The sequence below is a fragment of the Kogia breviceps genome, chromosome 7 (assembly GCF_026419965.1).
Source record: "Kogia breviceps isolate mKogBre1 chromosome 7, mKogBre1 haplotype 1, whole genome shotgun sequence".
In the NCBI taxonomy this organism is placed as follows: domain Eukaryota; kingdom Metazoa; phylum Chordata; class Mammalia; order Artiodactyla; family Physeteridae; genus Kogia; species Kogia breviceps.
The window spans coordinates 81,787,121-81,808,619 of record NC_081316.1 but is presented as its reverse complement, the minus strand read 5'-3'; the positions used below and the strand labels follow the sequence as shown (position 1 = coordinate 81,808,619).

Below are 21,499 nucleotides of genomic sequence, written 5' to 3'. Positions count from 1 at the left end.
CCAAGTGAGGAATGACATGCAAAGATGGAAATGTCCTGGGACAGGTCCCCAGCAAGCCTCTCCAGCTCAGCCCGAGGGCAGACACTGACCCACAGGGTAGGGCTCTGGTGCCCAGGCTGGGGGCTCCTGGGGCTCCCAAAGCTGGCCCACAGAGGGTGGCCTCCATCCCCCTGCCCAGCCCCAGTACCTCCAGGAACTTGAGAAAGGCGGGCCTCGCCTCCTTAGCCACACGCACGGCATCCTTTGCATTGAGAAAATTATCGACATAGGCAGAGTAGATGTTGACCAGGATGTCCTTGGAGAACTGTGGGTGAAGAGGCAGGTTGGGCACCCTCAAGGTGTCCCCTACCCCACCTCACCCTGTCCTGGTTTCCACTGATTCGCGAGCCAACATCTTTTCTCTCCATCTGGAAATGATATGGTCTCTAAGGGATTGGGCATGTGCTCCTGTGTCACGTGTACATGTCATATGTGTGATTGTGTGATTAAGCGTGTGCACACATGCTTAACACACGGTTCTTATTTGTATGTGTTCATATGCACATGTACATATGTGTGCCTGGACATGTTCTGTGTGCACAGACTAGGTTCTCTCTCTTCTGACTGGGCTTTGCCATACCCTGGTCTCCAACCCCACCAAGTCCAACCAGGCAGGTCTCCCTCCTCACTGTCCTCTGAGTGACACAGGCTCTTTCCCGCTGCATGGCTTTTGCTCATGTAATTCCCTCAACCAGGAAGGTCCTTCCCCCCATCCAAAGCTCACCCACCCTAAGGCTGAGCTCCAGTTCTGCCGCTTCCAGGAAGTACTCCCTGCCCTGACAAGGGCTCTGCCTGGAACTATACCTGGCCTCTGGCCTCCCTGATCCCCCAAGACAAGTCTTCCCTCTCCAAGGAGACAGGTGCTCCCATCCCTCCTAGTAAAGCCCTGCTCAGGGCTGGCACACACTGCCTGGTGGCTAATACCTGCTGGCTGGCTGATGGCTGGGCTAAACGTGGATATTCTCGGTCAGAAGCCCTGGCTGGAAGTTCTGATACCCCAGTTCCTGTCTCAGCTGCACCATGGATGGACCAGGTGACCTGTGGTGCTGTTTCTGGCCCCCTCTGGGCCTCCAAATCCATGGTTCTAGGTTATAGAGGCCACTTGTCCCCCTACCCCAGATGTGCTGCAGGGCAGAGGCTGAAACAGCTCAGGGAGGAAGACAGCCCCTCAAACCACCCCACCCCCGATCCTGGGACAGGACCCCTCCGTCAGCATAGGCTTCCACTGCTGTCCTTGGTCAGCATCAAGTTCCAGGCAGGGGGATGAACCCAGGGACAGTGAGGGTTGTGATGGGCTGGAGACGTCAGCAATCAAGCTGGGGTCTCACCACCACCAGGCCAAGGTTCTCATCACATCGATCTGCAGGTCAGCAGGGGTCTTCTTAGGCCCAGCGTCCGCCCCACAACATCACAAACACATGTGAACACACCCACATCGCGTAAAAATAGATAAGGTGTTTTTTTGCTAGTAGAATTTTTTGGAAGGAGTTTTACAATTTTACTTTTGAATTATTTGGCTCTGAGTAAGCATTTAGTGTGTATTTCCCTAGGATTTCTCATCCATCATCATGCTTTTTTGGGAATTCTGGCAAAATAACAAAATGGAACTGAAATTTTTTCAAATAGAATTCAATTCATGTAAATGAATTCTAAATTTAACAATTAAAGAAAATGGCTTGTTATGTTTTACAAACATTTACTTGAATGTTCATTAGTTTTGCTTTTGCAGTCCTTTTTGAACTCTGAAGCCAATACCTTTCCTAAGGTCCCAATCACTACTGTAGGATCTTGAAAAGCTCACAGGCGGAAGAAAGTCTTGTCCGTGGTGAAAGAGCGGATGGGGTAGGGTAGAGCGTGGGTGCTGGAACCAGGTTTCTTGGGGGTGAATCCTCCACCACTTACGAACTGACTTTGATCAGGTTACTTTTTCTCTCTCTACATGGCAGAATCATAAACTTTATTTTTTGTTTGTTTGTGGGTATTTTTTGGCCATGTCCCGCACAGCTTGCAGGATCTTACTTCCCCGACCAGGGATCAAACCCGGGCCCTAGGCAGTGAAAGCACAGAGTCCTAACCACTGGACCGCCAGGGAATTCCCAGAGTCATCAACTTTAAACTTGGGAATAATCATACCTTTCTCCTTAGCGTTGTTGATATGTACAATGTATTTAGAATGCCTAGCACATAATAAGTGCCAAACAGCCATTATTGTTACAATGCCTGATAGAGAAAAGAGCTAGTCAAGACTAGGCCAGTGTCAACATCAAGCCCAAGTCCAGGGTCAGGATCAGGGCAATTGTTTACATTCAGGTTAAGGTAGGGGTTGAGGTCAGTAAGAGCATCCATTTGAGGTCTGGGTCATGGTCAGTGGCAGCTCAGGGTCAGGACTAGGGTCAGGTCAGTGCCAGCAACTGGGATTGAGTCTAAGGTCAGGGTCAGTGTCTGGTTGGGGCTGGGATCCATGCCAGAGTCCAGCCAAGCTCTAGGGTTGGGCAGTGTCCAGGTTCAGGTCAATCCAGGATCTGGGGTCACTACCAGTGTCTGGTCAAGTTCTGGGGTTGGATCAGGGATCAGAGTCAGTCTCCAGGAGGGGTGGAGGGGTCCATGGCAGCACCCAGCCCCTCCTAGGAGAGGCAAGAGCTTGTGGGAGCTATAGCAGTGGACAGCAGGGCCACTCACCGACTGGACAAGCAGGTCTCCCACCTTCTGCTGGGCATGCCAGGTCTGCACGCAGTGCCGCACTTGCTCCAGGAACTGCTCATGGTGCGCTAGGAGCTCCGGGATCTGGTCAAAAATCTCATCCACCAGCGATGGGTCACATAGCAAGGAGTTCTCTGGCTGCTTCAGTGGCTGCATATAGCCCTGGGGGATCCACAGGGTCAGTACAGGTTCCCTCAGAGAGATGGCACCCCAACCCACCAGCATAGGTACACACAAAATCAACTAGGCCTGCAGCTCAGTGGGCCTGCAGCTCAGTGGCCCTGCCTCCTGGATCTCCCTCATTAGACTCGGAGCTCTGGGAGGGAGATGGGAAGATCTATTCCCACGCCCCTTACTTTGTCGCCCAGGGCCTGGCACAGGATGGGGGTGAGGGGTCTTGGGAAAGATCTGTTGGATGTGTGAATGAGCAGAGCTTGGAGTGAGGAAAGCATGAAGACTGGGCTCCTGGGAGACCCCACACATTAATTCAGCAATTATTTTTTTGAGCACTTACTATATGTGCCAGGCACTGTTCTAAGAACTGGGAGACAGCAGTGAACAAGAAAGATCGAAATCCCTGCCCTGATAGACCATACAATCTAGTCAGATTAAACACACGAATAAAATAAATAAACCCACATTTCATCAAATTTAAGGTGCATGATTAATTTTTTTTTTGAAAAACAATTTTACCGAACTATAATTCACATTCCACACAAGTCATTCTTTTAGAATATACAATGCAGTGGTTTTTAGTATGTTCTCAGTTATGCAACTGTCACCACAATCAATTTTAGAACATTTTCATTATCTTCCCAAAAGAAATCCCATCCCCATTAACAGTCACTCACTCCCCACTCCCTACAACCCTTCCAGCCCTTGGCGACCACTAATCTACTTTCTCTATGGATTTGCCTTTTCTGGGTGGTTCATAAAAATGAAATCAGACAATACATGGTCCTATGTAACTGACTTTTTAAAAAATTTAATATTTTTATACAGCAGATTCTTATTACTTATCCATTTTAGATGCATCATTAATCTTATTTATCTCAAAAAAACTGCTGCCAATTAAGTTATTATAGGCCATCAATTATAGAATGAACCTGGATTTCAGAGATGGTAAAATGTGAAGAATGTGTCTTAGAATCGACTACATGTGGAAGTTCTGTGGTAAATTAAAAGGCGTTAATTGCTGTGGGGGAAATAAAGCGGGGGCGGGGTATGGGAGGGCATATGGAAAGTTACTGAAGGCTTATTTGACACTATCTGAACACTGTTTTCACAGTTTTCAGATCTTCTGGTCAATCAGTGACTAAAACTCCCATTTTTCACCTCAAATCTGCACTTAGTGGCATTTCCTGGGCATGAACAGCCCTGCTCAGTGGCTGCTGTCTCATTTAGATGTCTCCCTCTACTGGCCTAAACTGTAACTACAAGCCAAAGAAACAAGGCTGTTTGAAAAAGTATACGGAATGTTGCAAAAAAATTTATAACAAACATTTAAAAAACCTAGCTTGTTGTAAAACAAGGTTGAGAAAGTAAAGCTCAACAGTATCCTCTCGCCTGGTTTGGGATTCTGAAAAGGTTGGTGAGGAGACAGGCAGCCTCCCTCTCACAGCTCCTAGGCTAGTCTGAACCAGGGCCGGATCTGTGCCAAGGTCTGTTGCCCAAGGAGCAGGAGCTAAACCGCTCACTTCCAGGTCCCAGCGCCTCACACAGAAGCCTGAACACAGTGGAAGGAAAGAATAAACAGTGACTGGGAACCCGATGCAGAACCTGCTAGGAGCCAGCACCTGCATTCACTCACCACATACTCGCTGAGCAACTACTGTGTGTCCAGCTTTCTAAGCACAGGCTGCATTTGTGGGCAGACAAAAGTCCCTGTGCTTGCTTGTGCAGTTGACAATTTAGTGGAAGGAGGTGGAAAATAAGCACCATAAATAACAAAATTATCACACAGTATATAGGAAGGTAGTAAGTGCAGTGGGAAATAAGAAGGGGTTGGTCAGGGAAAGAGGGGTTGTTAGCTAGGAAGTATGAGTTGAAGAAAGACTCCAAGATTGAGGGTGACACTGAGGAATGGATGCAGCCTTGGGACCTGGGTTCAAATCCCACCTCTTTCTGGCTGTTAACCTTGGTATTTAACTTCTTTCTTCATTTTAAACTCCTGGCCTGCAGGAACAATACCAAAATCAATTTGGGTGGCAGTGGTCACTACGAAGGGAACACCGGGGCTGTAGAGTCCAATCTCAGTTTGAATATCACCTATGTCTAGGGAGCACCGTAGAGTGAGACTGACAGGGATTCAACCCAGGCTATGGCACTTCCTAGCTCTGTGAACCTGAGCAATTGCCTTACTTCCTCTGTGCTTAGTTTTATCATCTGTAAAATGGGGGTTTATAGTAAGGTTTATATGAATTAACTTATGTAACACACACATATTAAGCACTCAATAAACGTCAGCTCTTAGTACTACTTGCTACGGTCCGAACGTGTCCCCCCAAAATTCATATGTTGAAACCTAATCCCTGATGTGGTAGTTATTTGGAGGTGAGGCCTTTGGGAGGTAAGTAGGTCATGACGGTCAAGCTCTTGTGAATGGGATTTGCGCCCTTTAAAAGAGGCTCCAGGGCTTCCCTGGTGGCGCAGTGGTTGAGAGTCCGCCTGCCGATGCAGGGGACACGGGTTCGTGCCCTGGTCTGGGAAGATCCCACGTGCCGCGGAGCGGCTGGGCCCGTGAGCCATGGCCGCTGAGCTTGCGCGTCCGGAGCCCGTGCTCTGCAACGGGAGAGGCCACAAGAGTGAGAGGCCCGCGTACCGCGCAAAAAAAAAAAAAAAAAAAAAAAAAGGCTCCAGAGAGCTCCCTCAGCCTTTTCACCACGGAAGAAGACACAGTGAAAAGACAGCCTTCCACAGACCAGGAAGCCAATCCTCACCAGCAATGAATCTGCCAGCACTTTGATCTTGGACTTCCCAGCCTCCAAAACTATGAGAAATAAATTTCAATTTGTTTAAGCCACCCAGTCTAGGGAATTTTTATTACAGCAGCCCAAAGAGACTTAACAGTCTGTTACCACTTAATAGATGGATGACCCTGGGAAGGTTTCTTAACCTCTTTGAGCCTTCATTTCCTCAGATGAAGAAGAGCATTATAATACCTGCCTCACAAGGTTAATACAAGGATTAAAGGTGATTTTACATATACACACTCACACACACATGCAAGCATGCAGGCAGAACTGCCAGGCAGTATGCTAAATTATTCACGCATCTCATAATCTGCACCTGAGACATGTACTAATATTATTCCCACTCAACAGACAAGGAAACAGAGGCAGAGACTGGATATGTAACTTGTTCCAGGTCACATGGCTGGTCAAGAGGTAGTGCCAAGTTTGAACACTGGCAGCCTGGCTCCAGAGCTGTGCTCCACACCCCTGGGCTGGACCTCAGTCCCTCCAACACACCAGGGCTGCCTCGAGTGACAGCTGGCTTCAGCTGACACTGTCTTGGCCCACCTCCACCCCTCCCCACCCAACTCTCAGTCTGGTGTCCTCAGCACCATCCTCCCTTAGCTCTTCCACCCACAGGCCCTGCAAGCCTCCACGTGTGCAGCCCTGCAGCCTGGAGACTCGGAGGTAGAGAGGCACGCCCAGCCCCTGCCCAGCCCCATCACCTTTTAATCTGCGCGCTGAGAGAAGGGAATGATTAGTTACATCTTGCAGACAAAAACACAAAGGCTCAGAGGTGTGAGGTGATTAGGCTAGCATCACCCAGAAGGGAGGCAAGTGACTCAATCCCTGGACTCTCTGACTCCCATGCCTTTGACTCCCACCTAGGGGACGACAAAGGACCCCTCAGACCCCTGCATGTCTACCCCTGCCTGGCAGGCAGGGGCACCTCTTAAAGATGGAATTCCAATTATGGCCCAGCAGCCACACTGGCCACCTCCCCACCCCTAGCTACTCTAGGTTTCCTCCGGCCTCTCAGCCATTGTTCCTGCGGTGCTCTCCGCCTGGAACAACTCCCTCCGGGCTCTCCCCCTACTTAACTCCTACCCACCCTTCAGGTCTCAGCTAAACACCCAACACCCTGGCCCCTGACACCAGGGCAGACCCCCAGTCTGTGTTCTCATCTCTCTATGCATTTAAAATATATATACATACATAAAAGCAATGTATTTTTGTGGTAAAATATATATAGCATAAAATTTGCCATTTTAATCATTTTTAAGTGAACAGTTCAGTATGCCCACATTAAAGTACATTCATGTTGGGATTTCCCTGGTGGCACAGTGGTTAAGAATCTGCCTGTCAATGCAGGGGACACGGGTTCGAGCCCTGGCCCAGGAAGATCCCACATGCCACAGAGCAACTAAGCCCATGTGCCACAACTACTGAAGCCCGTGCGCCTAGAGCCCGTGCTCTGCAACAAGAGAAGCCACCACAATGAGAAGCCCGCGCACCGCAACGAAGAGTAGCCCCCGCTCGCCACAACTAGAGAAAGCCGCACAGCAACAAAGACCCAACAAAAGAAAGAGAGAGAGAAAGAGAAAGAAAGAAGGAAGGAAAGAAAGAAAAGAAAGAAAGAAAATTCATGTTATGGAACCATCACCACCATTCATCTCCAGAACTTTTTTTCATCTTCCCCAACTGAAACTCTGTACCCATTAAACACCAACTCCCCATTTCCCCTTCCCCCCGCCACTGGCAACCCCATTCTACTTTCCATCTTTATGAATTTGGCCATTCTAGGTACCCCATATAAGTGGAATCATTCAGTATTTGTCCTTTAGTGACTAGCTGAGTTCACTTAGCATAATGTCAAAGAACTTCTTGTAGCATGTGTCAAAATTTTCTTCCTTTTTAAGGTTGAAAAATACACTAAGTATACTCTCCGTGCACTTTTGCATCACCATTTGTCCTCACGCATGGCCCGCCTGGTTACTGTCAGTCTCCGCCACACACTGTGAGCTCCAGGAGACAGGACCTTACCACTCATGCTCACTGCTGAACCCCCCGCAGAGAACGCTGCCTGCTACGCAGAAGGTGCTCGTTGTGGATTTGTTCAGTGAACGAATGAACACTCTGAATGTTTCCAGGGCTCTCCCTTCCACCCTTTGCTCTTGCTCTGTCCAGGTGGCTTCAACAAACCTGTCCTCAACTGTGACTGCCAGGCCCCACTTCAGCACAGACCCACGCTTTCTATCCTGAGCCCCAGACCTACAAGTGCATCCCAGATCCTGGGCTTTCCCAGACCCACACACCTGAACTTGAACTCACCCTCTCGCCCCACCTGTTCTAGGTAGTGATCCTCTAGTGCTTTCATCACCCAGGCCAGAGCCCAGGCATCATCCCGGGCTTCCCCACCTTGCCCCACACAGCCAACCAGTTACTATGCCTGGTCTGACCAGTCCACTTCCTAAATGTCCGTCCCCAACTCTCCCTCCCTGCAGCCTCTGGCCTGGTTGCGACTTCTCCTCCCTTGCCTGACCTCAGTGGCCTTGGCCTCCTCTTCTGCTACCTCTCTTCCCAGCAGTCAGACAGATTTTGTAAAGCATGAGGGAGACTACACATCACCCACGCTCAAAGCCTCTCAGTAGTCTCCAGGGCGCTTGGTAGAGTCCAAACTCTCCTCCTGGTATCCAGGGCCCCCACCACGTGAGCTCTGCTGGCTCCCTCAGTGTCACCACAGGACTGACCCTTTGTGCTCTGTGCCGGCCACATGGACCCCTGAAAGTGCCAGGCCTCTCCTTACTTGACTTTGCACATGCTGTTCCTGCTGCTGAGAAGGCAGGGTAGGAGGAAGCCAGCACCTCCTCCAGGGAAAATTCCCTGACCCCACACCTCCCCGGCACCCCCTGATGCCTTGAGAGCCCATATACTCAACTATGTCCCCAGCAGGACTGTCAGCTCCTGTGGCAGAGGCTTATCTCTTATTCATCCCTGTGTTTCCTGCACCTGGAACAGGGCCTGGCAAAAGCAGGTGCTAACATTTAATTCCATTCAACCAATATTTTTCCAGTCAATGAATAAAGTGAAGGTGAGGGGTGGGGAACCAGAGGGGATTCACAGATCCAAGCTCAGACCCAGGACTGCCAAGGGAGGTGGAAGGACGGTAGGAGGAGGAAGCATCTGCCCTGGGGTGCCCGGGTCACACCAGCATTAAGGCCCCTCCCGCATTCTCTCCTGTGCTGGAGGGGGCTTCCTCCCATGGAGGAATGGGACGCCCTAGGGTCATTCCTCTCTAACTTCAGTCCCCTGTCCACAAAATGGGTTTGTTCCCACATGTCTGACAGCCACCTAGACTCAGAATGGTTGCTCTCAGGGACCCAGGCCAGGCCAGCCTCAAGCCTCACCTGCATCAGGGTGCGCAGTGACTCCACATACGACTGCTCTGTGTCCAGCAGGGTCATGGTCACATGCTTCCGCATGTCCTGGGGGGACAGAAGGCAGAGGATGAGCAGTGCCTTGTTCCTCTCACACCCACCACCTGCAGTCACACGGGCCCAGGGAGCCCATCCATGCCCTCTTCCCGGTCTTCAAGGCCTGTCCTCCCCGCAAAGCACCCTGGACCCCAACTCTGCAGGTCATTGCTCACGTGCCCTCCGTGCAGGGAGTGCCTCCTCCTGCAACTCAAATGCCTGCCTCCCCGGACTGTGCCCCTCAACCCTTGCCCCTCTGCTCCCATCCCCATGGCTACTGGCAGATCTGGAGATCTCCTGTTTACTTCTTGGCTCCCCTGTTGGGCTCCTGAAAAGGACTTAAAAAAAATTAATAACTTCTCACATTTGTGAAAGCCAATGCCTCCAGGCCACCCCCCACTCCAGCTGCCAACTCTGAAAACCCCACCTCCAGGCTCAGCACTGTGGGGTCAGTCCCTACCTTGGGCTTCACACCATTCCAGAAAGTCAAAAATGTCACCTCCTGCTACATATGAAGAAAAGGTGTCCCAGAGAGGTAAAGTCAGTGCTGAAAGTCATGCAGCAAGGTAGGGGCAGGGCTCAGCCACTCTCAGACAAGGCTGGATCCCAGTTCACTCAGTAAAAGTAGCTGAGCCTTACTCCATACCAGGCACTATTCTAAGCATTGTGCATTATTTTATCCTTCTGACCACTCTGTGAAGTATATGTGATTATTCTTCCCATTTTAAGGATGAGGAAAAGGAGATCCAGGCACCAACACCTCCATCCGGAGGCTCTGATTATCTGCATTATGGAGTCCCTAAGGGGTCACCCAGACTCTGCACCCACACACCCAGGGACAAGGTGCATATCTCTGACAGGGCAGCCCGTATTCTGTGGGAAGGTTTTGCTGGAAGTCAGTCTAAGGATGCCCTCTCTGTGTTCCACCCCCTGGGACTCAGCTTACCTACTGACCCTTGCCACCAGTTTCTATGCCTCTGGCCCGCTCCTCTTCCAGGAAGTCTTCCCAGGTGGCGCACCTCCAACAGATTCCCTTCCCAGGCAAGGACTCCACTCTAGGTCTCCTCCAAGCCCTGGAGTGGTCCTGAGCAAGGTCCCTAACTCGCCAGGGCCCAGATCTCTGGGGCTTATTCTTCCCTCTCCACTCTTCCTCACAGTCCTCAGCTTGGCCTCAGCTGGAGTCTGGGCTCCAGCCATCAAGGCCTGCTAGTCTGCGTGGATGCTCTTTGCATGTGGCAATGCCATGGTGGGTTGTCCATGTTTGTGGCATCCTTCTAGTCCCCACCCTTGGGAGACCCTCAGGGTAGGGACTCAACCAGTGGAGCTGCCCTGGTCACTACTGCACCCAGGGTATGTCTGCTGAGTGTGCCCAAGTGCCGGGCTGGTCCAGCCTACCTGATCCAGCCACTGCTTATCCCCCTGCTCGTGGACACCTTAGGTCCCCCCCCCCCGCCCCGACCCAGGGACTCAGGGGTTATGCCTGTCCCCAAGCCTGTACTATGATGAGGCATACTTAGAAAAGTGGTCTCCTCTGCTAGGAACTCAGGGGTGGGGGTGAATGACACCCCCTTGGGGGAGGGGAAGAGGCTGCCTTGCCCCACCCCCCAGCCCTGTGCTCTGATGGGTGAGAAGGCACTGAACCCTGCCTCAGAGCCCCAGCTGCAGCCAGACCATCTATCCTCAGTGCTTCTGAGGCCTTAAAAAAAATGGGGCAGCTTCCAGTATGAGGCAGCACCAGTTAGGCCCGCCCTAGGAAGGAGAGCTTGGGAGAGCATCAAGGGCCAGAAGGGCCTCCCAAGGAAAGGCCCAGATGCCCCATCTCCTGCAGGGACACCTCAGCACTTCACAGATATGGCCTCATTTCAGCCTCACACTCATAGCTCTATGACAGGACTTGTCATCTCCACTTCACAGGTGAGGAAGTAAAGTTAGAGAAGTGACCTGACTTGTCTGAGGTCACACAGCCAGTGACTGGCACAGCAGGGACCAGAGTCTCTTCAGCCACCTCAAGCTGAGCCTTCGGGCCCAGGAATTCGGAGTTCACACTCTGACCAGCCAGCCGTGGGCCACAGGGTCCTCAGCCTGGCCCTTACCAGCTGTGTCACCTTGGGTGGTCACCTAACCATCTGGGCTTCCACATTCTCTTCTATGAAATTGAACAAATAATACCTCCCTCCTAGAGCTGGGAAAGCAAGGAGCAGCTCTCTCCACACACCAGGTCTTTCAGGTCCATTCTTTCTCTGCCTCAGCAAGACTGTTTATCGATATCCGTCTCCCTGCTGGACAGGGAGCCCCCTGACAGTAGGACCAGGCCAGGCTCAGTCCTGGGTGGTACAGCCACCACCCCCAGCCCAGCCCTGCCAGGCCCAGCAGTGAGGGTCATGGGCAGGGAGGCCTCCTAAGGGAGGCAGGGCTGGTGCTGCGCCTCATGGCCCGGGGCTGGGGTAACTCATGCAGGGAGGCTGACGCCAGAACAGCTGCCTTTCCCAGCCTCCTCCCTGCTTGAAAGCCTAGTGGGTTGTCACTCAGCTGTCAGGTAAAGGTACGGAAAACAAGGCCATCTCCCTGTCACTGCATCCAGCGCCCCTTCTGCACGTGCCCAGACACGCGTGTGAGTGTGAGTGGGGGTGGGGCTGGGGGCCAGGGCAAGCGAGAGGCAGGCAATGCAGCTGTCAACCAGGTCAGCAGGCCCACCTGTTCTGGGCGGGACAGCCCGGGCAGCCCAGCCTCCCCCAGAGCCTCTCACCCCTCAACAGCCCCATCTGCAGACCTTCACTGCATGGGGCACTGAAGGGGGAGAGGGATAGGGGACCAAAGGGATACAGCAGGAAGACAGAGGGGGGCCTCTCCTACAAGTATAATTGTGACATCATGACCCAAAGCCCGAGACTCCTATATACATGGCATGAAGGCAGAGATACATGTACACAGAGAGAAGCCGTAAAGGCCAGACACCCCGCAAAGAGAAAAAAAATGCAGCCAAGTCACCCGGCTGAGAACCAGGTCTTTCAGTCCAGAGACTTGAGGCAGTGGAGAGAGACACACACAATACAGCATGGGGAAGAGGACAAAACCACAGTCCTCACTGGAGCCCAGGAGAGTGGAACAATCAGAGTCCAGCTCCAGAGAGACACACAAAGGCATAGAGACAGCCTGTGGAAGCCTCCCCCCGCCCCCACAGGGGAACACACCACCGAGCCAGGAATGGGGACACCACCCAGGCCCAGCAAGCCCAGTGGCAGGGTTAGGATGGCAAGGGGGGGGGGCGCAAAATTGACTACCTCCTACCCCCCAGCACATATATTCATCTGGGGATTGCCTCAGGCCTGAGATGGAGGCTGGACAAAACCTCTCCCTGAGCCTATGGGCCCAGTACACCTACCACTGGTGACAGCCTCTGCCTCCACGCAGACCTATATCGCATGCTTAGTGCCACTAGGCCTTGCCAAGGCTGGGTCTCAGGGTGCAGTCCTCCCACTCCCACTGAGCTGGCCAGCCTTTCTGCCATCCCAAGTTTGCATTCGGCTGGCACCAAACCTCAACGTACTGCCAGCCACACCACCCCTGCCAGGGCTCCTCACAAACCTTCAATCTCCCTGCCCCCATCACTGGTCACTGAGCCCCCAGCCCCACGGCCAGGCGGCTGGTGTGCCGGATCCAAGTTTCCGGCCCTGAGCCCCAGCATCTGCCGGTGCCTCCCCCAGTCCAGGGTCACCTGAGCTCTAGGCCTTGGCCCTGGTCCCTCGCTGCCCCTCCCCCTCTCCATACCTGGGCTTCCCCGGGCTCAGCAGGGTCAGCGCTGCTGCTCCCCCCGGCGGGCTCCCCGGAGGCGGAGGCGGCGGCTGGGCCCAGATCGCGCATGTCTTCCAGCGCGATGGTGAACTGGGCCAGGGTCTTCACCATCTGTAGCATGCGGCCGGCCTGCCGCCGGGGGCAGAGGCGCCGGGGCGGCGGGGGTCTACGGGGCCCCTCCCTCCCACCGACGCTCCCTCCGGGGGCTCAGCCGGGCCGCAGCGGCGGTCGCGCGGTGTCAGTTCCAGCGTCGATCTGATGGCGGCGGTCGGGCCCGCGGCGGCGCTGTTGCCTCCTCCGCTCGAGTGCGCCCGGCGAGCCCCGCGCCCGGCGAGCCCCGCGCGCGGCGCCGCTGTCGGCGCGGAGGAGGGCGGAGGGAGTCGCCCGCTCCCGGGCCATCCCCCCCTTCACGCGGCCCCATCTCCCCCAACACGCAAAGACGCCCGACCTCGACCCCGCCGCTCGGCCACACAGCTGTGTCAGCTCTTGGACCCACCTCCCTCTGAGGACGCAAGTCCGCGCACATCTGTGGACAAAGGGGAGTACGCTCGAAAACACGCACTTTTTGTCCACACCTGTACGCACGGAGGCACACGCGGTGGCATGCAAATACCTACACAGAACAGGCCCACATACATGGATACCTGCCCTCGGTCCTCGATTAGGAAACACGCCTGGGTCAGAGCCAAGGGCACACACAACAATATAGTTCCATACAGACCTGAACCTTGACACACAAGAAACCGACCCAGGGCTGCACACAGTGACATGTGCTTCCGTGTTCACACAACTATAACCAGGCAAAAATAGGCACACAAATTTAGGAATGTGCACACATACACATCCCTGCGAATTGCTGCTGTCCTCCCGTCCAGGGGCAGAGCACTTGGACCATGGAGGGGGGTGGACCAGGGAAAGGGGCCCACCATGAGTCAACCCTACTCCCACCCCACCCAGCTGACCTGTGTCCTCTGCTTGAGACACTCCCAGAGGGTTCCAGTCCTATCCCTCTCCACCCCATCCCACTACCCCCCGCCAAGTGGAGTGGCTCAGGCATTTACACCCCCTGCCCCACACCACCACCAGACTGTGCTCCAGGATGTCTCCTGGCAGGATCCTCAGGACCTGTTCCTCAAATCCCAGGTGATGCCTGAACCTATTCCAGACTCACTTAATCATGAGGGGGGCAGGGTGAGCTTAGTTTTGCACCAGCTTCTACCCTCACCAAGGGACTCTGATACACCCTGAAGCTGACCCGGGAACTCATACTCCCCTAGGGTACTGAGGGCTCCCACAATCACCAAACCCCCAACTGACACCATCCCCCAAACCTGCTTCCCCCAGGGTTTTCTGTGCAGTGGAGACCTTCTGAACCCATCAACAAGCCAGTCCCAGCTCCACCTTACTTGATATCCCCCTCCCCTGCCACTTCTGTTCTAACTCCTAGAAACAGACCGGACTCTCTCCTGCCCCAGGGCCTCGGCCCATGTCTTTTCCCTCTCCTACAAGTGCTTTTTCTTTTCCTTTAAGACTAAGTGCAAATGTCACCTCAGGGAAGCCCTTCCTAATCCTCAGATTAGGTCAGGTGCACCTGCTCATGCTTTCAAAGAGCCTCAGTTTTTCTTGACCAGGTATCATAGTTTGTAATTATACATCTGAGCAATTGCTAGATTGATGCTCATCTCTTCCCAGGGGACAGTAGGTTCCCCGAGGGCAGGGTCCATGTCCCTTTTGCAAGCCATAGGACTCTGCACATAGATGCCGGCTCATGACGATAACTCCAATAACACTTCCTCCTCCTCCCTTCTCCCCACACACCAATCAGTCACCACCGAAAGGCAAACCAGCCCATGCAGGTCCCTGCTTATGAAACTTCCCTGGCATCCCATGACACAGGATCAGCCCTTCCTGCTGGCCCTTGCAGCCTCTTATCCTGTTCTGCCCCACTGCCCACCCCATCCCCCTGTTCAGCCCTCAACCAAGGTGAGTCCACACCCCACACCCCTGGCCAGCAGTGGGCATCTCAGAGAGTCCCAAATAACCAACACTAAAATTTTAACTCCCCAACAGACAATCCGCAAGTAGCCAACAATGAAAACAGGCACAGGGAATTCTAAGAGAGTAGCAAGTGAAAACCGGTGTGACCTGCACCAGGCCGGGGCTCCCAGAGCAGTGAGCACTACACAGATGGGGAGTGGGGGGGAGGGGGGATGCTCCCAGAGCCTGCATTGGGGGGCGGAGCCCGACACCAGATGGGTGCTCCCTAAGTTTGTGCTGCATAATGAGAGAACAATTGGTGAACCCATTTGTCTCTCCTGGGTCACATGAGGGCCCCGCCCAGAGTAACTCTAGAGCCAGTCTGCTGAGAAAGAATGAATACAGGCAAGAGTGTGTACCCTGCGCAAACTCCCTTCCTGGTCCCTCTATAGCAGTGGTTCTCAAAGTGCGTCCCTGTGGAACTCGTGGGAACTGTGTTAGAAACGGACATTCTCAGCTTCCCTGACACCACCCTACTGGGATGGAGCCCAGCAATCTGTGTACGGGCAGCACAGAGCCTTCAAGGCCAAGAGCCTGCCTGGCCACCACATCCCCAGAGCGGGTACTTGCCCAGCCCCTTCTGCCCCACAGATGCGGAAGTGAGGGTCTTCCAGGAGGGCCCCAAGCCCTCTTCTGCCTCTGGTTTGTACCGAGGAATCCAGTGAGACCCGCACCTCTCACCCTCCGAATGGGATGGATTGTGGACTTCCCTGGGGGTGGGACATGCTCCTCTTCCTCCTCCTCTTGGGCTCATCACATTAGCAGAGGGTTTGGAACAGCCAGACCAGTTGACTGAGTGATGATATGACAGCAAGGAGGATGGACACCAGTCCAAATAGCCAGGTCCCAAAGATAATCCCACACTAGCACAAGGGCCTGTGGTCTGAAGGCCTCACCCCAGGCCCATTGCTTGATACTGTAGCAACTTAACCCACATTTGGCTTTCTCGCAGAACACCTCCTCCCCTATCTGACCCTCTCTCCAGCTATATGACCTGGGCCTTATTTCCTCAAAATAGTTGGGAGGTAGTGCACAGCTTGGGCTTGTCAGTGAGGTACACTCATTCCCTCACTCACTCCAGTGGGACCAGGCCCTGCAGAGATGAATCCATTCTGGCTGGCACCCAGGAGCTCCCAGACAACACATAGGGTTCAGCAGAGGGAGTCGCCTCTGCCTGGGGGACTGGAAGGGAGGGGTATCCAGGGAGGGCTTCCTGGAGGAGGCAGGGTTTGAACAAGGTCCCAAGGTCAGGAGATTCAGAGGCATGTGGGTGCCCAGAAGGCAGAGTTCACCAGAGGCCGCTGCCCTGGAGAAGGGGGCGAGGCCTGGTGCTGAAGGCTTTGCTTGCTGCCGCTGCTCATTAATAATAGCTAATTAGATCCAAGCCCGTTGCCATGGCAACACAGGGGCTGGTCGGAGTAGGGAAATGAAAGGAAGCTGAGAGAAGGAACAGGAATGCACAGCTGCTGAATCAGGGTGTCCAGGGATCACCCCCACAACACCACAGGTATCAGAGCCCCTCAGGGTGAGGTCAGCTGGGGTGGAGGCTGGAGACACCCCTGGGCAGGTCTGGTTCTGTTGTTGTTCCTCTGAGCTCCCATTTCAGACACTGATTTCTTTTCCTTTTGGGTATCGGCAGTTGTTTCGAGTGAATGTGGCTCAGAATAGTTTTTGTAAGTGTACAAGGTAGTTGGTAAAGGCCCATCTAGCCCTCCTCTTCATACCCCAAACCCCACCACACCCCATATACCTCCCTCCTCACCAAACAGCTCCCCTCCCCCTCCTCAGTCAGGGGAAGGCAAGAGGCAGGGATAGGAAAGGGCTCTGCTCCGCAAGGCCACCACCCCACTCCAGGAGCCAGCTGGGCACCCCCTGCCAGTCCTGGGGAACGTCAATTCTCCCGACCCCCACCTAGTCTGCTGACAACTTCCCCATCTCTGAGGGAAGCCTAACAACTTGTTTGCCTACCTCTAGACACACTCCCACCCTGAGCCCCACCAAGACCACCTGCAAGACCTCTTGCCTACTTGGGGCCACTTGTGCTGGACCAGCTGGGGGACCAGTGATGAAAAAGGACATATGGATGGACAAATGGATGGATAATGAGTAATGGCTGAATAAATGAAAGGGTGGATTGATGATGGATGAATAAATAAACGGATGGAAGAACAGAATGATGAATCAATGACAAATGAACATAAATGGATACACAGACACATGGTCCAATGGATATGTTAATTGAGTTTTTATTTTATTCATTTGTTGATTAGTTTAACAAATATTTATTGAGTACCTTCCAGGTACCAAGCACTGTGCTGGGGACTTAAAGGTAAGAAAACAAGTCTGTGCCCTGCTGGGCACCACAGTCTGTGTGGGAAGACAAGAGTTGAAAAAGAAATGACAAGTACAATGCAGGTTCAGGGGCAGCAGGTCTCATCAGGCTTCTGCAGGAATGGGGAGGGGTCTCCAGCCTTTCACAAGTGCACAGCTCTAACATATTTGCCAGAAGAGTGTCTGGGCCCCAGAGCTGCCCAAATCAGAACACTGGGAACGCCATAATCTTAGAATCCTCACCATCACTAATGCAAATTGAACACTTTTCAGGTGTGAAAGCACCCCACCATTGCTTTCCAAGCCCTGGCTCCTTTAATCCCCACAGGAGCCCTACATCAAGGGCTTTGATATTGTTACTCCCCCATTTTACAAACAAGGAAACTGAGGCTCAGGGAGTCACCTAATTGGTAAGGGGTGGAGCCCAGGTGGATGCCTCCAGGTCCCATGCTCTTAAAACCACCACCTGCCCTGGAGAGAGCCCCTCTCCACCTCCCCTCAGGCTCCCCTGCCTCCCTGGCGCCCTGGTTGCCTGAATTGCCTTTCTCCAGCCTCATCTGTACTGAGACAGCGAGGCAAACATATTCTCCTGACCCAGGATGGATTTGGTAGAAAACAAAATGCTGTCCACAGGCAATGCTGGGATCATGGAGGATCCTCTTCCCTGGGAACTGAGCCCTGGCTAACGGCCCAGATGGACTGTCTGAGCTCCTGACCTCACCGATGTCCACGGGCATTAAGTTAGTACTGAATGTTCCCAACCTAATGTGCTATCCATTTTGCTGATGGCTGCTGCCCTCCTCAGGTCCTCAGGTTCATCAATGAAATGAAAGTTCCAAAAGAGGGACTTCTGGGTATAGCAATTAAAAGGGCATAGTATGGAGCCAGACAGCTTGGGCGCAAATCCTGGCTCTACCACTTACTGGTGATGTGACCTTGAGCAAGACACTTCCCCTCTTGGGGCCTCAGTCTCTCCATCTGTTCTTATCTGAGACTCCTTCCCTCTTCTTCCCGTCTTCCATCCCTTCCCACGTCATGGCCTGTCCCTTACAGACCCTCCTTTCTAGGAGGCGGGGCCTTCTCAAGGCTCCACAGAGTTCCCAGGCCTCAGGCAGCTGCAAGGACAGTGTCCAAGCCACAGGACTCCCTTGGGACTGGCTGTTCCGGGTGGGCCCCAGAGTTCTGGGGAATGTGCTTTGAGAACGGGAAGGAGAGATCAAGGGCCTAAGGAGCCTCAGGTCCTTCCTGCCACAGGGCCACTGCCCTACTTAGGTTGGACCGTGTGCACCTGGAGGTGGGACTATGAGAGACACAACGTGTGTCCCAACTGTTTGGATTCATTCACGTGTCTGTGTATGCCCCATCAGTGGTCTTCTGTGGCCATGTGACTACACAGCCCCTCTGTGGGTGATGGTCTATGTGGTTCTGTGGCAGAGGTGGAAAGTGAAGGGGCCACTTCAATAAAAACCAAAACCAGCTATAGCTGAGCATTCACCATGTGCCAGGCATGGGCGAAGTACTTTACATCACTGTCTCAATTATCCTCATGAGCACCCCAGGAAGGTGTGGTAGACTGCATTTTTAGGTAGCTACCACAATATTTTCCATGCCACATGGTCTTACAATGTGGTGTTGACACTCTTCCTACAGAGCGATGAGGTTTATTTTCCCTCTCCTTGAAACTGGGTGGACCTTTGTGACTCCCTTGACCAACAGAGTACAGCAGAAGGGATACTGTGTGACATCCAAAGCTAGGCCATACACATGCCACGTACCTTTACCTTGCTCTCTTGGGTCACTCATTCTTTTTTTTTTTTTTTTTTTTAACGCGGGCTTCTCACTGTTGTGGCCTCTCCCATTGCGGAGCACAGGCTCCGGATACACAGGCCCAGCGGCCACGGCCCACAGGCCCAGCCGCTCCGCGGCACATGGGATCCTCCCGGACCAGGGCACGAACCCGCGCCCCCCGCATCGGCAGGCAGACTCCCAACCACTGTGCCACCAGGGAAGCCCTAAATTTATTTATTTATTTATTTAAATTTTGGGCAATGTTGGGTCTTTGTTGCTGTGCGTGGATTTTCTCTAGTTGCAGCGAGTGGGGGCTTACTCTTTATTGTGGTGCGCAGGCTTCTCATTGTGGTGGCTTCTCTTGTTGCAGAAGCACGGGCTCTAGGAGCGAGGGCTTCAGTGGTTGCCACATGCAGGCTCAGTGGTTGTGGCTCACGGGCTTAGCTGCTCTGCAGCATGTGGGATCTTCCCAGACTAGGGCTCGAACCCATGTCCCCTGCACTGGCAGGCGGATTCTTAACCACTGCACCACCAGGGAAGTCCCCTCACTCATTCTTAAAGCCCAGCGCCATGTTGTGAGGAAGCTCAGGCCACATGCAGAGGCCATGTGTAGGGAGGGTACTCCAGCCAACAGCCCAGATGAGGTTCTACTCAAATGCCAGCAGAAACTGCCAGATTTGTGAGTGAGCACACCTTCAAGATGAGTCCAGCCCAGCTACTATCTGATTGCAATTGCACGAAAGACTGAGTAAGAACCACCTAGCTGAGAAAGCAGGCCCAGAGAGGTGAAGAAGCCACAGTTATGTAGCCAGTAAGTGGCAGAGCTGGGCTAAGAACCCAGGGTCTTTAATGTCCTGATGGGATGAATGAGGCAAGAGGATGCTTTCTGCTCAGACCCAGATTTCATCTGTTGGCCCAGTGGGGTCCATCTGGGACCCCAACCTCTGTAGCACTAGAAAATCTCACCACCCTTCCAGAAACTATCTCTGATGGGTGAGAGGAGGATTGAGGGGGCAGCTCTCACTCCCTATGCTGGGGCTCAGGCCCAGATTCTGGCAGCTCAACCATGGTGGCCTCCTTTCAGCCAAGAAGAGACACCCTACGCACTGTACTCCTGACCCCCTCACCTCAGGGAATGACATACATTCCCCATACCCTTGGTGGGGACTTATTTTTACTGCCAGCTCATGTTTAGCGAGGTGCTGTTTCTTATGTATTCTCTCATTTAATCCTCACGCCAATCCTCTGAGTTATATATCACTATTATCACCACTTTACAGATAAGGAATCAAAGGCTCTGAGAAGTGAAGTAACTTGCCTGAAGTTATGACTTCGGATGTGGCAAAGCTGGGATTTGACCCCAAGTAATCAGCATATCAGAGAAGCTGAGTGACTTCACCAGGGTCACAAAACACATAAATGAGGAGTTAAGCCAAGCCAGAGCACCTAGAATTAGATGGCAATGGGCTATATCCTCTCCTCCAGATGACTGGAAATAGAGATGAAAGTAGGCAAATAAGAGGAAGGTCTCTGTGTCTGTCTCCTCCACCCCCCGCCTCGCCACTGTAATGTTCATAAAAGCAGAGACCAGGTCTCTCCATGTTCACAGCTGTGTGCCTGACATACAGTAGGTGTACCATACATATCTGCTGATTGACTGACTTGCTCTGTGACTTTAGCCAAGTTGCTCCCCACTCTGGGATTCAGTTTCCCCTCTGTAAACAAATGAGGGAGGAGGGAAGGTGCAGGTGGACTCTAAATTCCCCACCAGGCTCCCTGAGGGAGGTGGGTAAGTGAGGTCATGCTCAGAGATGGGGCATGGACAGCTTGACCTTCCTCCCTGACGGCAGGTGCCAGGATCCAGCCTTCTGGCCTAAGTGAGGAAGTTGGAGCTCCAGAAACTGCACTTCCTCTAGACACCCACAGGTGGCAACAGAGGCCAGCATGGCAGGGGCCGCGGTGCATGTGGTTTGAATTTAACTCCAGTCTTGTTTCATGTGGGTTTTTTCCCCTGCGTCTTCTCTGCCCTCCAACAACCACGCCCCCCTTCTTTAATTTCAAGAAGATACAGCTGGATCTTCCAGCCTGGGAAGGAAGAGTTTCTTAACATTACGGATAATGGCCAGAAGCAGGAGGCGGGGGTTAGGGGGTAGGTGGATAGAGAGACCCCAACAGATGTGAAAAACATCTCCTGAAGAGCTAGTAAACTCTGAATTTACTCACCTCCAGGGCCCAAGAGATTGGGACTGTCATCCCCATTTTACAGGCAGAGAAACCAAAACCCAGATCTTCTGGGTCCCACATCTGAGTGGCGATGTGGGGTGGGGTGGCGGATGGGCAGGAATACCACTGGGAATCTGATGAAGCCTTCAAGTAGGATCTGCT

General features: G+C 53.1%; 1 protein-coding gene across 2 annotated transcripts in view; it reads right to left on the bottom strand.

Annotated features, from left to right (window-relative positions):
- The window catches only part of ARHGEF17 (Rho guanine nucleotide exchange factor 17), a 57,556-nt gene that overhangs the window by 11,305 nt on the left and 24,752 nt on the right, over positions 1-21,499 (bottom strand). For both annotated transcript variants that reach the window (XR_010841433.1, XM_059069668.2), the window contains exons 2-4: positions 9,101-9,178; positions 2,719-2,901; positions 188-304 (exon numbers count right to left, since the gene is read on the bottom strand). Coding sequence is in view for 1 of the 2 variants with exons in the window: in XM_059069668.2 (XP_058925651.1) it covers positions 188-304; positions 2,719-2,901; positions 9,101-9,178 (378 nt within the window). In the remaining variant the exon portion in view is untranslated. The remainder of the gene's footprint in view (positions 1-187; positions 305-2,718; positions 2,902-9,100; positions 9,179-21,499) is intronic.